The sequence below is a fragment of the Ruditapes philippinarum genome, unplaced genomic scaffold (assembly GCF_026571515.1).
Source record: "Ruditapes philippinarum isolate M1 unplaced genomic scaffold, ASM2657151v2 ctg1704_1_1_1_1, whole genome shotgun sequence".
Lineage (NCBI taxonomy): Eukaryota > Metazoa > Mollusca > Bivalvia > Venerida > Veneridae > Ruditapes > Ruditapes philippinarum.
Genome location: NW_026855681.1, coordinates 163,078 through 178,188, shown reverse-complemented (window position 1 = coordinate 178,188; position 15,111 = coordinate 163,078). Strand labels below are relative to the sequence as shown.

Here is a 15,111-nt window from a genome sequence, read left to right as displayed (position 1 = left end):
TTATGTTGAAAATCTTATTTCTTATAATTTTATAAGTACATTCGGTCAAACGATTTACACATTATTACATGGCCGTTTAAACAGTTAACCAGGACACCTCTAATAAAATGGATTAGAGACACAGTGTTTATTGTCATAGTAATTATTCTTTCAGAGTTTATCTTTAAACATTAAATACAGTGCATCCTCTTTAGAGCAATAATCTCTGTACAACAACAGATTTAAATCATCCAAACTAAGATTTATAACTGAATTTAACCTGTCTATAGCAACCGCAAAAATATTTGCTCACCAAAGGACATTGCTTTATAGAGGTCATACTGTTTTGATTAATGATCTGATACTGGTTCAGTGTTAAAATATTTTTTGTCAAGGGGGAAAAATACTATAAAAATTTTACCTTCATATTGATTGTGTTAACATTTTTAACATGTAATTGTTTGCGTAATGATAATTCATTATGATATAAGTTACATCAGGATTTAAATCAAACAAAACAGATGACAATTTACATATATTGCTATTTATTTTACTGTTATTTGCCTTTGTTCTGTTTTCTTCTATTTTAAAAGCTAGATAAAATTTGTTTTATCTATTTGATTTAACACTAGTGTCTGCATTTTATATTAATTGTGTGAATTTTGTCATAGTAATTGAATTGTAAATATTGTTAACTTTATGAAGATTATGGTGGAGAAGTCAGTGCCAGCTGGTGGAGATTGAACTCTTATTGTTGGAAAATTTACTTGTATATGATGGAGCCTCTACCAACAGCTGGTGTAGACTCTATGAACAGCTGGAATAACTAATGGACACTCTTCTAATTGTTGGTGGAGACTCTACCAGCAGTTAGAGGAGACAATTTACAGCCAGTGGAGAGAGACTACCAATACTAGTGGAGACTACCAAAAAGCTATTGGAGACTCCACTTATTGCTGGTGGAGGTTACTGCATGATACTGGAGATTCTGCCATAGCTAGTGGAGAAATAATACTGTCATTAGTTGAAGTTCAAGTGGAGATTGTTGTGGAGATAGTACTGGTACTAATATGTTGTTATGGTGCTCCCAATAATTGTCATTGTACATACAGATTTTAATACAAGTAGTGTTTATAAAACACAAACATAACCATGTTTTAATTATGTAACAGTCTCCCTTAGTACATGCGTACCACTGGTCATGATAATTTATAGTATTAAAGGTCTTAAAGCTATAATTGCCTGTATGTAATCACTGGAATGTATGTAGTTATTTTTATCTTGGAAAAAAAATAAAATAAAAAAAGGAGCTAAACTTGAAGGATTTCTGATAAAGAAGATGGTGTATTCATGAAGTCAATGCCAAATGAAATTTAGATATTTTGTTAGCAAATGTTAATGGTCATTCTGTTGAACATGTACAATTTTGTTGACAAATTCTCTTGATGTTTTTGTCTGGTATCTGGAATACCAGGGTTCCAAATTTTTTTTTAGAAGTTTTATGCAATGAAAATAGACGGGGAAATTCGGGACCAGAAAAAAACATCTATTTTACTAAGGATTCTGGTTTAGTGGTGATCTGGGTTCATATCATTTGTCTTGAATAACACTGTTAAATTGTCAATCATGTGATATTAAAATTGAAAAAAGTAGCCAAAACAACTTCTTTCTTTTCTTCTGATGATGAAAATATGTAACTATGAAAAATCTTATTTAAAATTTTTGATTTTAGTTTAGAAAAGGGAGGTAACTTGGTTTTTGATGTATTAAGGATTTTAAAAGGGGAGGTACCTTTGATATTCAAATCACATTAGTGGATTATTTATTTCTTATAACTTAATTTTTATTTAGTTTCTATATTTCCAACTTGTCTTTAGAAAACATATTTTATCATATTTTGTAGATCTCATGTATTAGGACTATAAAATACATCTTATTCTTAACTTTATCTTATATCTGTAGATTGTTTTAGTTACATTGTATTTTCTAGTTCACACACACACAAAAAATCACAAAGGTTTTATGTATTTTTCCTTAACAATAGACTGAATGTCAATTTTGTTGGTTACCAGTGTAGTAAAAGTTGGAAAATTGTTCTAAGTGAGATAGATCCAACATGTGTTTGTTGAATGTGACCTACATATGTGTGTAGAATGCAATCCTTCATGTGTTGAGAAAAGCCTTTTACATAACATATGTGTAGAAAATACATCCTACATATGTGTCAATAATACCTTCAACATATGTGTGGAGAATTTATCCTACACTGATGTTGTATGTAGACGTTTGAAATTTGTGTAACTTTTATTAATCAATATGTTTTTGTTCATTCTATCATATATCATGTATCATCTAGCTATACATTGTCATTTGTGTAATTAAAAACTCATTCTCATATTTCTATGCTCCCTGAAGAAGTTTTCTGTTGAGTATTATAGTTGGCAGTTTGTCTTTCCTCCTGGAGGGATTCTTTCATGTGAGGAATTTATCCAGCTAGTTAATGGAAGATCAGTTGTTCTATTTGGGTGCCAGCTTGTGCCTGAATTATTACATTAAGGTCTTACGAAGTCTATTTGAAATACCCTGAATGTATGTAGGTGCACCTGTGATCTGTCTACACTAGTTTTGCTGGGTCATTGCCATAATTAGTACATTCTCAGTGTCTGTTAATTAACTTACAAACTCCACTAAAAAATGTTAGAAAACTGTTTTTCTCATAGCAACCTTATTTATTGGCTGGTATCGAAGATATTTGATGTGTCAATACCCTATGTAGATTTTAAACAATGAGTATGAACCTCATATCAAATGGGTCACTAAATCCAAAAATAGATTTTTTTCTATATTGTTTTTCAATATGGTAAAGCCATGTTTTAGATTTGTCATAGCAACATCAGGGACTACCCATCAATGCTTAGTTTTATTCATGTTTTAGTTTTGATTGTATCACCCAGAATAATTGACATCACAATTTTGCATGTTTCCTTAGTGATTCCTGAATTATACATTCATTATTATATATGCAACACTATATAGAGAGTATTTTTTATTTTCAATGATAATAAAGTTGAAAAATAAAACATTGCTTGGTGGTTTTTTTTGTCCCAAAAATTCTGTACAAGTTTATTGTATTTATATTCAAGTATTAATGTTTCAATCTGATTTGAAGGGAACTAATGTCTTTGTGATACTATTAGCTTTATGTACAGGCTTAATAGGCTTGATACTTAAATATACAGGCCACATTATAGCAATGTGAAGACTGTTTTAGTTGTGTGTATATGCCATTCTAGCCATGTCTGTGTGTATGTGTCATTCTAGCCATCTGCATGTGCCATTCTAGCCATGTGTTTGTGCCATTCTAGCTGTGTTTGTGCCATTCTAGCTATGTGTATGTCCCCATTCTAGTCATGTGTATGTGTCATTCTAGTCATGTGTATGTGCCATTCTAACTGTGTTTGTGCCATTTTAGCTATGTGTATGTCCCATTCTAGCCATGTATTGGTGTCATTCTAGTCAGGTGTATGTGTCATTCTAGCTTTGTGTATGTGTCATTTTAGCTATGTGTATGCCCCATTCTAGCCATGTGTGTGTCCCATTCTAGCCATGTGTATGTGCCATTCTAAAAATGTGTTTGTCTCAATTTAGCTATGTGTATGTTCCATTCTAGCTATGTGTTTGTCCCCATTCTAGCCATGTGTTTGTCCCCATTCTAGCCATGTGTATGTATTATTCTAGCTATGTGTATGTGTCATTCTAGCCATGTATTGGTGTCATTCTAGTCATGTATTGGTGTCATTCTAGTCAGGTGTATATGTCATTCTAGTCATTTATTGGTGTCATTCTAGCCATGTATTGGTGTCATTCTAGCCATGTATTGGTGTCATTCTAGTCAGGTGTATATGTCATTCTAGTCATGTGTATGTCTCATTCTAGTCATGTGTATGTCCTATTCTAGGTACATAATTATATGTGTTTGTCTATTCTAACTATGTGCAGGCTCATTCTACCTATGTGTACATCACACAGTTTCCATGGAGTAAAACATTAATAAATTTCAAGTTAATCTTATAAGAACAACCTTAAAGAATGATGTCCATGTTCATGTCTATACTATCTCAATCCCTAAATGCTGGTTCATTCTTTTAAAGACACATTAAGCCTCTTGTTATTATGTGGAAAGGGCAATGTTGTACCAACAGATTTAGAACATGTTATGTGCTTGTCACCTGAAGAAAATAGAGCTAAATGTCCAATGATTTATTTTTGATGGGGGAGGCTCTTAACAGGGAACTGAATATTAAAAGCTTTTGAAAAATCAAAGTCTTAGTATTTTATACTAAATGGGCCTTTAAACCATTTGTTCAAAATGTTCACTGTTTTATTTCATTTCATTTTTTTTTCTAAATTATTTTTTTTTCAATTTCACAATGAATCACACAGATCTAGGCCTTTAAATGAAATTAATTAATGTAGACCATTTAAAATGTATTGAACTGTTTGAAACAGCGTAAAAAGATCTATTTAAATAAATTTTATAACCTGTATAGGAGATATTATATGATAGGTATATCAATAAATTCTGTCATACAGGCTAATTAATCTTGACACTTAAATCGAATATGGGGAATTACCCCCGTAACACAGTCGACAAAAGAGAACTCTTGCACGAGATTTATTACCTCCCCTGTCGTTAAGGCCGCTACATTACATGTATACTTTTAGAAGTTTATATTATCTTAGTATAGTCGTTAAAATTCCGATTATTTTAGTTTACTTTCACGACGGATATTATTTGTATTGACAAACTATTGAGAATGAACTGTTTACCGCGGATAAATGACGGATAGCTGACTGTTTAGTGCGAAAAACAAACATTAAACCTAATATTTGAGGAGTATCAATTTATAAAGGTAGGAAAACTGATTGATTTAACTTTTTTGAAAGTACAAATGTATCTTTATGTTAGTCGTTACATGGCAAAACATTCGGATAACTTTTGTTTTAATGTAATTGTTGTTACATAAATAATCAGGAGTTAAACTGCTAGAAAATTAATAAAGGTATTTGAACAGAAAATTGATTGGCAAAAATGTATTTTACCGGCATTTAAATGTTAAGTTTAGATTGCTATGTAGATAACAGAGTTGTGTACGGGTTATAATCTCTTAAATTCTTCCTTCATGACATATGCCAGGTGATTTGTTTATTAAAACATTAATTACCGTATTGTTCTACGTGTGTAAGAGAACTAGGATAGGTAAGTAACTCGCTCCTAAATTTATTACCTTTTAAAATGAAGAAACACTCTGTTTCAAGATAAAAATTAACAACTTTAAAAACTTAAAATTGTTTAATCTGTGTTTGTTAGATACAGAAAAGATAAACTACTTTTAAATTCGATAAGTTGAAACATGTAATAGTACCGTATATACAAAACACCTTTAAAGTTTCAATTGTGTATAAACTTACACCGTACGTTCAATTTGTGTCACTTGTGGTCTTTTGTTTTCTAGATTATCCTTTCAGAAAAAAATGATACCATTTAAGTACGACCACCTAACGGGCATTATAAAGAAATGAAAAATTAACAAGATATAACAGTTATATGCCTTAAGATACGCCTGCATGCAAAATTTAATTAAAAAATTACCATAGTTTTACGAGTTATATGGTCACTTTTCTGAAACTAGAATGGTTCATTTTTAGAAATAAGAGAACACTATTTAAAGTGATATATACCATAAGGTGTAGGTCTAGACTAATAACCTCTGTGCAAAATTTCAGATCGTTCGGAATCGCTACCTACGTCTTTCCAGAATAATAATTCTACTTGCGAAAAATGAACCGAAATTCAAATGGGGATAAGAGTAACACAAAAATACAATTTATTTCTGAGTACATACATGTATTTTTCTTTATTATCTTTTGTGCATCTTTCTGTTTAAAGTGCCCCAGTTGATTTATGTGAGAAATTAAAATTTTATGTTTTAAGGCTTTTTGGACCTCAGAGGAGTTCCGTTTAAACGTAAAACGGTACCAAGAAAAATGAGGTTTGGAGCAAAATAATTTGGAATAAAATACCTTGGTAGTTTGAGAAGATCTTAAGAAAGAGGGTAGTACAGTTGTTTCACTGGCATTTGGTTCATGTCATGTCAATGATAATAAAAATATGGAGTAACTATATTTGTATATATACAACATGTAGGCTATATGTCAGATCAAACTAACTGATTTTAAATAATTTGATTTGTGTTTGTACCTGTTTTGGTTGTTACTTTACTGACATTACGCCTGTTAGGTTTAGAGTGTTTTGGTCGTTACTTAACGTCTGTTAGTTTTAGAAAATTTCGGTCGTTACTTTACGTCTGCTAGATTTAGAGGATTTGGTGGTTACTTTACGTCTGTTTGGTTCATTAAAATTCTGTCATTTGACAGCTAGTTTTAGAGGGATCCGTTGCTTAATTGAGTTTGGACTTTCAGTCTGTTCGACTAAGAGGGTTTCGGTAAAGTTAGGTGGACAATTGAGATACCATGTTTCCGTGAACAATTTATTCTTCACATTTTTTTGTCAATTTGGCAGGCTGAATCAGCGGAATTATGACTAATATAGTTATTCGAATTAATTGATAAAAAAAACTAAATATTGCTTTATAAGAGTTTGTCATGTATATAAATATTTGCAGTTGTGACGGTCAAGCTTACTGACCTCGTCACCGAGATTATATATTATAATCTCACTTTCCCATGATATAACTGGCATTGTATCAACTTGTGCAATTTGCAACTGGGTACGTGTAAGTCTTGTTAACAATAAATCACCCCACAATAGTCCAGGCTATAGTACACAACGGTTATTATATTTCTAAAACAGCATGCGGATTCCCTTCGCTCATTGTCCATAGCATGAAGAATTGAACCTCGATATTTTAACGTAGTATGACGGAAATGGCTGAAACATCACGAGTCCTCACTCATGCCCTTATACCCTTTTTCCAAATCAAACTTATGACAATCTCGAGAAGAGCGATCAAGATCTTTAAATTTGTAGTTTAATTCATTTAAAGACCTAGCAAGTATATGTAATTATATATTTTGATATAAACGAAATATATGTCATCTAAAAGAAAATCTAAAGTACTTAATCAACGAAATCTTGCTATAATCCGCTAGGATTAACTTTGTACAATATTACATCGGATTTGCGCAACCGAATTTCTCCTGAATAAAACGTTTCGAGATTACATGCACCATGTCGGGGAAATGACAATACATACTGGAGATAGGTTACAAACAAAATAATACGTCAGATTATGCAATGTTTTATTCAAATCCAAAGTCCGCTTTAAAGATCCCGAGATTTATTTCAAGGTTTCGATATAAATATATGGGGACTGGACGCATGTATATAGATATAATTGACGAATTTAATATTATTGTTGTGATTTTTACGCTTATATAAAAAAAACTATCGCACGAGGTATTGTTATTTTCTACATCATATGGGTATAAACAACGAAAGAAGTATTCTAAAATAGTAGCAATAGTTATTAATAGTCTATCTGATAACAGACTATATGCCAATTCCCCATACGTATCTAATTCATTTACCTATCAAAAGTAATCTAAAATATGTTCAAACATAATTTGATACTCTGTAAACACGTTCAGGTTTCAAACACAGTTGGCGTAACCTCGAATACGATCAGACAAAAGCAGTTTAAAATATTGAACAAAATACGCGCTAATTAATAATTTGATCACGTAAACTGATATACGGGGTATTTAAGCCTACATTCATACTATCTAGTCATTCGATAAATACTCGTTTTATTCGTTCAATGCATTTATAGTTTGCTTTGGAAATGTGCTGGTATATAAATATATTTTAATTGTATCAATAATTTCAGGTGACAAAAAGCGTTAAGCGACCATGAGCAACAAGAAAAAAGAAGACGAAGTGATACCTGCCATGGGCCCGGGGAGTAAGATAAGCGCTTTAGCCGCGCCCCTGCGACGTTTCATGATACGACAGGGTAAAGCTGTTATCATGAATTTTTCCACAGCTAGTATGAAGACATTGCCTTTAGAGATATGGGCCAATGAAGAGATACAACAGAACGCGGTGGAACTGAGAGCGGAGAGCAACAGATTGAAGAAGCTGCCCAAACAAGTCTCCGATCTTGAAGCGTTAGAAACACTAACCGTACAGAACAACGCTCTGGGTGCACTTCCGGCCACCATTTTCAAAATGAAGAACTTGATTACTTTAAACGCCGAAAACAACAGCATAAAAAGTATCCCGGCTTCTATAAATAAAGCGCCTGTTATAAAATATCTACATCTGTCGAACAATAAGATTAAAGCTCTCCCGAAAACAATCAACAAATCAACAACCCTGGAGCTTGTCGACGTATCACACAACGTCATCCGCTCAGTGAAGAAGAACATCTATGAGCTGAAGGCTAAACTTGTTCTAACCCATAACAGACTCGGTGAGCTTCCGGATGCCTCCGTAAAGAGTCCATGTCTACGGGTTTTAGACGTGTCCCATAACCAGATAGCCCATATACCAGACAACATTAACAATGTTGTGACCTTGACCTGGCTTGACCTTTCACACAATGACCTTGAAGACTTGCCACGGGAACTAGGGCTACTGAAGTATCTTCACTCACTGAACGTCAGCCATAACAAGATCGTGTCTTTACCCGACGAGGTAAGTTACATTTCATTATAATTTCACAATACTGCTTTTATGGTGGCATAAAACTTCTTGGTATTCTAGGTGAAGTTAGGTTACGTCACAGTCAGTCATTACGCACAACAACTGCTAATGGGAAGAGACATTCATAAGTTTTCATTTAAATGCAATATCCGGTTACTACCAAAATGTCAGACCTGATACATGTATTGATATTTTTCTCTAATTCTCTAAATCAATATTTCATAAAATCGCCATCTTTCAGTTTGCGACAAATACATTGTATTTATAAAGTGCCATAAGTAATATAATGCAGTAAAGCTATATTATACTTATGTCTGTGTTAGTATTGTAAGTTGGGTGTTTTCTGTATGTTTATTTTCACGTCATATGGGGGATTGTCCAAGGTATTCCAAATAATGAATGGTTTAAAGAATGGCTTACTTAAAGTTATTAAATTATTGGACTTCTTCTGGCTGTTATACACTGAATTGGAAACATAAACTTCTTAATTTAAATGATCACTTAAGAAGAATAAAAGCTAATCCAGTCACCAGCTATTGTTATATAATGACTTTATATATTATTTTGACCGATTATCTTGTCTTCACCGTATGTAATCAAGCTTTATGGTTTCGTTATCGACTTTTAAATTCAAAGTTTTCATCTGTGTTTCTTTTTTTCTCACTTTTTCTTTTTTAATTATTTTTTATCTTTTAAATTAAGGCGAATATATTGTTAACAAACCTACCAACCTCAATAAAATTTTAATGTAAACTTGACTACGATAAACGAAAATTAGCATCTTTCATTATATAGAGGATATTTGTTTAGTTCAGTGTAAGATCGGAATATATTTCACCGAGTGGGCACCAAAAGTTATATTTCACGAGTGGCGCAGCCACGAGTGAAATATGAACTTTTGGTGTTCACAAGGTGAAATATATTTCGATCTTACACTAAACTAAACAAATTTCTTTTTATTACATGCAAAAAAAAAACGTTTAAAAAGACATTTTAAGCTAATACTGAATGAAAAGCGCGCCAAATAATAATACAACGTGACGTCATTTACGACGTCACGTCCTTAAGTTGGTACCCAGTACTGTGCACGCTGGTATTTCACTGAAACAACGTAAGGGGCTTAAATTTAAAACAGTGAAATTATCAAATTCATAATTTCACTGTTTCAAACAGTGAAATTACCAGTTTTAATTCACTGATATATTTCTATAAACCATCGAAAAACATGTAATAAATTTCAAGAAAATTTCTTATCAGTGTGACCCAGATGTTTTTTTGCCTTGTATAAGTAAAAGAACAAAACTGAGGGTAATACTGGTTTTTTTAATTTAATTTGTAGTGGACACTATTTATAGTTTACAGGTTACAAAGTACATCTCCTTATCAAACATTATATATTATACATTGTACAACATAAACATTATATTGCATTAATTAAGTTACATTACTGTTACATCACAGTTACATTACATTTCCATTACATTTACATCACATCTACATCACATTTACATCACATTTACATCACATCTACATCACATCTACCAAGCCCAATTGTGGATCAGACTCTGTAAATATACTAGCACCTCTGTCACTCACACCTGTCTCACTGTGCTGTTAATTATGAAATACCAATTCCTCAATCCAAATTCTTATTAATAATATAAAACCAACACATTTACATGTCACAATGACCAACAACTTTTTTAACACAAAGAATGACCTTAAGTGACCCTAACTTTAGGAGGGAAACGTTATGGTTAAGCAAATAGCAAATGTGATCAAGGGGACATAATTACACAAAGTAAAAATTAAAATTAAACAAGGCCAACAAAGTTACCTTTCTTAAAAAATAGCAAAAACCTTAAAAATAGCACTTGGTTACATCAGTTAGACATGGATTCTTCTGAATGTAAATTACAATGGATAACGACAATTACTATATGATTGATTGTTCACTATAATGTTCTTTTATGAAAAAAAGGAAAAAATATTATTGTTTATTATTATTATCGTTATTATTATTATTATTATTAATAATGCATGTACATGTACATATATTTCGGCTTTATTCTACAAGTTTCACATATTTTATGTTACAGGTAACCACGTTGGAGTATGCGCTGACTTATCTACGAGCCGGGCACAATCAAATTAAAAACCTGCCGGAGGACATTCATAAACTACAACGGTAAACAGTAAAACATGCTATAAAACACCGAGATAGCTTGTACACTTGTAATTTGATCCATTTTTAACTTGCAGTAAAAAATGAACATAAATTTTTGTTGTTAAATTGTTTATATATTTCTGTAATGACGAACCAATCAGCGAAATGAGTAAGGCGGTTTTTTTAGTAATAATTCAGGAAGGTTGATGTAACCTAGCATGACTGTTTGATGGATTTATTGAAGTATTAGACATTCATCACCTTTTTTTTCGCTAAATAAACACGCATATTCAGGCACTGATAAACAACGAAAAATACAATAAATGCAAAACTTATTTCCTTTTTCTACTTTCAGGTTGCAAGTTTTATCAATGTGTGACAACCAAATAGAGCAAGTCCCTGGCAAATTTTACGAACTCAAAGTCGTCAAGGATCTTGACCTGTCCGGAAATAAATTGTCCACAGCTAATGGAATGAGTCGGTTGAAAACTGTGGAAACGCTTAATCTTTCCAACAACGGCCTCACGGAGCTTCCGGAAGATATCAACCAGCTCAAATCCTTGGTTACCTTGGATATTTCCTTAAACCAGATAAAACAGTTACCGGATACATTGAACAAAATCCCTACCCTGAAGACGCTTAATGTGGCCGACAATCGTCTGAGTCAGATACCGGAAATGCTTGGTGAGAACCAGCTGCTTACGTCTTTGGATGTAAGCAATAATCGTATCCAAGGACTTCCGCAAGACATGAAACGTCTGCGGAGCTTAGAGACATTGAAAGTTGCAGGGAACCAAATATCAGCGTTACCAAAATCTTTAGATTCTTTGAGATTTCTATTCACTTTGGACGTTTCTAAGAACGCTCTTACTGACTTTATCATGCCAAAAACATTAACAAGTATAAGTATCGCCGGCAACCCACTCTTCCTCCCCTCACAGGACCCAAAATCTGTAATCACTGTGCTCGGAGAGCGGGATTACGCCGCCAACATGGTCTTTCTTGATGCATCTAGTTTAAAACTAGACGAGGTCCCGTTAAGTCTCTGCCACATGAAAATGCTTAAAACACTCAAGTTAGCTCACAACGTGATTAAAGAAATTCCTGAAGAGTTGACTAAACTCAGAGCTATTGAAAACCTTGACCTTAGTGACAACGATATTGGCGCATTGCCCGATGAAATCCGAAACATGCAAAACTTACGTGTTCTGGACATTTCACAGAACAGATTAAGCGAGTTCTGTGAAGGACTGACACAGCTGCATAACCTTGAACGGCTTAATATTAGCTTTAACAACCTTGTTGAACTTCCGGAGAACTTCGGCGAGCTCCACAAGCTTATCTGGTTAGATATCAGTAATAATGAGCTAATGATGCTACCGGAAGACCGCTGGGATGTCCTCGCCTCAATGCTGGAATTAAACATCTCAAAGAATCACGTGCACACCGTACCAATGGATCTACCATACCTGTACAGAATCAAAGTACTGAAGGCACAAACCAACGACCTTACAGCTATACCGTCAGATATCGTGAAGATGACAAGTTTGGAGGTGTTGGACTTAAAGGACAACTTACTTGAGACGCTGCCGGACTCGGTGTGCAAACTTCCGGCACTGATGGAACTAGACGTTTCAGACAACAAGTTGAAGTCTTTCCCTGGCAAGTTGGAACAGCTTAAACAGAGGTGTACTATCAGTACAGATAATCAGTCCTCATACAAACAGAGAGACCCTCCAGACTTCCTTAAGGCAGGCGAGGCTCAGACACAAAACAAGGAAGAAAAGAAGGAGGAATAAGACTAGACCGGATATCCGTTTAGTATACAACTGTTCTGAAAATATGAAGCTGTTGACGTAACGGTCGGTCAGCGACATAAAACTTTACGTAACTGCATGGTGACGCAAATGATAAGTAATGATCCAAAAGGACATACACTTCTGTGAACAAAGTCGGCATTGGTAAATTACTCTGAAGACGTTTTTTTTTGTTGCGTTGTAAATGACGTAATGTCTTGTATATCGGACATTGTGATACAAATGTCACGGATGAAATTATTTTATAAGTTAACATTTATTTGTTTCATAGATAGTTTTCTTTTATCAAAAGCATGCATAATGTTTTGTTAATCACATTATTTCTACGTGCATAATAATTAACTACTTTTTTTTGCTGCACTTTTATTCACATATTGGCCAACGATACGTTCTATCCGCATTTCTTAAGTCTTTTAATAATTCAATATGTGGTATTTTATACCATACGTAAGTAGTACATAATACTGTACAAATAGAGAGGGAGAGTGGGACAAAACAAATCTTCTAGGAAAACCGATTCGTTCTTCAAATGTTACAAAGTAAACATTATTACGATACGTTATTAAGAATTCCTAAAACCAAGAAATTAGTGCTGATTCTTTCTTAAGATATTCTACAGGTTAAAAATAAGTCAATAAATTGTTGTCAAATCATGGTACATGTATGTCAATGTCATTTTTTACAAGATGTTGTATATAGGAGGCATGCATTGTACATTGTTATATTGTTAAAAGCTGTCTCGAGTAATGGTGCAATAATAATCACGTGATGTACGAGATATAAGATGTAAAGCATGCATAATGATAGCTTCTTAGTGCTGGTATACATGAATATCTAGGTAAAACAATAAACCAAAGATAGTCGCAGTATTTATAAATAGGTCAAAGGTTATAGGATAGATTACTTCCGTCTAAAAAGTAGATGTAAAATAGAATATATCTGTGGCAATTTTTGTTGATGTTTTCTTTAACTGTATTGGTCCTTTCTTTAGAAAGATACCAGGTGACAGCTTTTATAACATATATTTTTCTTGTTTTAATGTGCATTTTTATGTAATGTATTGTTTTTATTATTTATATCATTTTATCGTCTAAATAAAGATTACTTTAAGCAAACGTATTTATTTTCACTGATGTACTTCTTTGAACTCGAAATTAACTTATAAACGTATGAACTAATGTTAACTTTAATCACGACTGAGCCGAGTCATTCGTTTTTTTTAATGACTTAAACAAGTATAAAATCAATTCTATGAGGTTGTTTCCATATAATTTAAACATATATTGCATCTGCCGATAATATCTAGGTATATACCTTCTACGTATGCCTAATTTATAAGTCTTTAAATGAAATGGAATTCATCTTCAATTGTTAGCTTATCACAAAGTTCGCAATCTTTATAGGCTATTCCGTCTTTGAATATCATTGCATATTCAATGTAAGGAAGGAGACACACCTATTTTTTAACTTACTCAATTTTCCATCCGATTCCGGTGCTTTCAGTCCTTTGATTCGCCATTATTTCGGCACATTACAATCAGGGATCGTCCGAGAGATAGAGTGACCGATGGTACACCGTTGATATTTGAGATCAGAGTCATGTCATTTACCCTCTCTAGTTCGGTAGATATACAAAGGGTTTCGAAAGGTACTCGCCCGGTTGGTTACCTGATGTAAACCTTTGGTATCTTCTTTCTGGACACCTAGGCAATCTGCCAATACCGTACGATAAATGTCCAGTTATCGTAATTACAAGTCTCGCGACCTAACCGACTCAGGTATGCAGGCTGGCTTATAAGAGAGTGGTGGTGATGGTAGTGTTGGTAGTTTTCACTCCGGATCACGGCAGTAAGCCGCATTTAACTTACAAGAGCACAGTTCAGCCACCACATCGTTCTATGGGAAGTCTGTCAAGCAGTTTACCAGTACTAACTGCCTTCACTTCGGCAGGGAGCAGATAACTTCTGTGCATGCCAGTGCAGAGATACAGTGCGAATGACCGTAGATAGAATTTCAAAATTATTCCACAATGAAAGTGGCCTGCACCGTCCGCGAATCAACCTCGGATGCTCAGTTCACAATCCAACGCTCTATCTGCCGTCATGTCTGCATGTTTAATACCATCTACGATATCCTTACGTTGCCCATCCAGCACCATAAGACCATACGTACAAAGAATGGCGTTCATCTGGATCCCGGGCAGTACCCTTCCGAGTCGCCTTAAGTGACCGCTCACATACCGCTCGGAATATGGATGATTATTTGGCGCCATGGGTGTGGAAATATCAACCGGTATCAAAAGGTGTCCGGTCGGTTATCAGAGGGCTTTTACGGTGAGCAGGCGATGTGTCTCATGCGGCAATAAATAACTTCGCGCTAAATCTCTCCGGTGACCCGTATGGTGCCCCACCGATGACTTC

At 33.9% G+C, this 15,111-nt stretch overlaps 1 protein-coding gene across 2 annotated transcripts; it reads left to right on the top strand.

The window, feature by feature from the left end:
- The first annotated feature begins 4,659 nt into the window (after positions 1-4,659).
- LOC132744092 (leucine-rich repeat protein SHOC-2-like) lies at positions 4,660-13,806 on the top strand. Of its 2 annotated transcripts, none has more exons than XM_060732705.1 (4): positions 4,660-4,892; positions 7,890-8,698; positions 10,807-10,895; positions 11,230-13,806. In XM_060732705.1, the coding sequence occupies exons 2-4, from the start codon at positions 7,913-7,915 to the stop codon at positions 12,671-12,673; spliced, it is 2,319 nt and encodes a 772-aa protein (XP_060588688.1). In that variant the 5' UTR covers positions 4,660-4,892; positions 7,890-7,912; the 3' UTR covers positions 12,674-13,806. The 2 variants fall into 2 exon arrangements, with proteins under 2 accessions (XP_060588688.1, XP_060588689.1); XM_060732706.1 differs by lacking the exon at positions 4,660-4,892 and adding an exon at positions 5,100-5,239.
- Positions 13,807-15,111: the final 1,305 nt, after the last annotated feature.

Bases quoted from the DNA above. Each gene is read 5' to 3' on its own strand.
- LOC132744092 (XM_060732705.1), top strand. From the start codon at position 7,913: ATGAGCAACAAGAAAAAAGAAGACGAAGTGATACCTGCCATGGGCCCG. The intron at 8,699-10,806 runs GTAAGTTACATT...TTTATGTTACAG, and splicing joins TCGTGTCTTTACCCGACGAG to GTAACCACGTTGGAGTATGC. The intron at 10,896-11,229 runs GTAAACAGTAAA...TTCTACTTTCAG, and splicing joins GACATTCATAAACTACAACG to GTTGCAAGTTTTATCAATGT.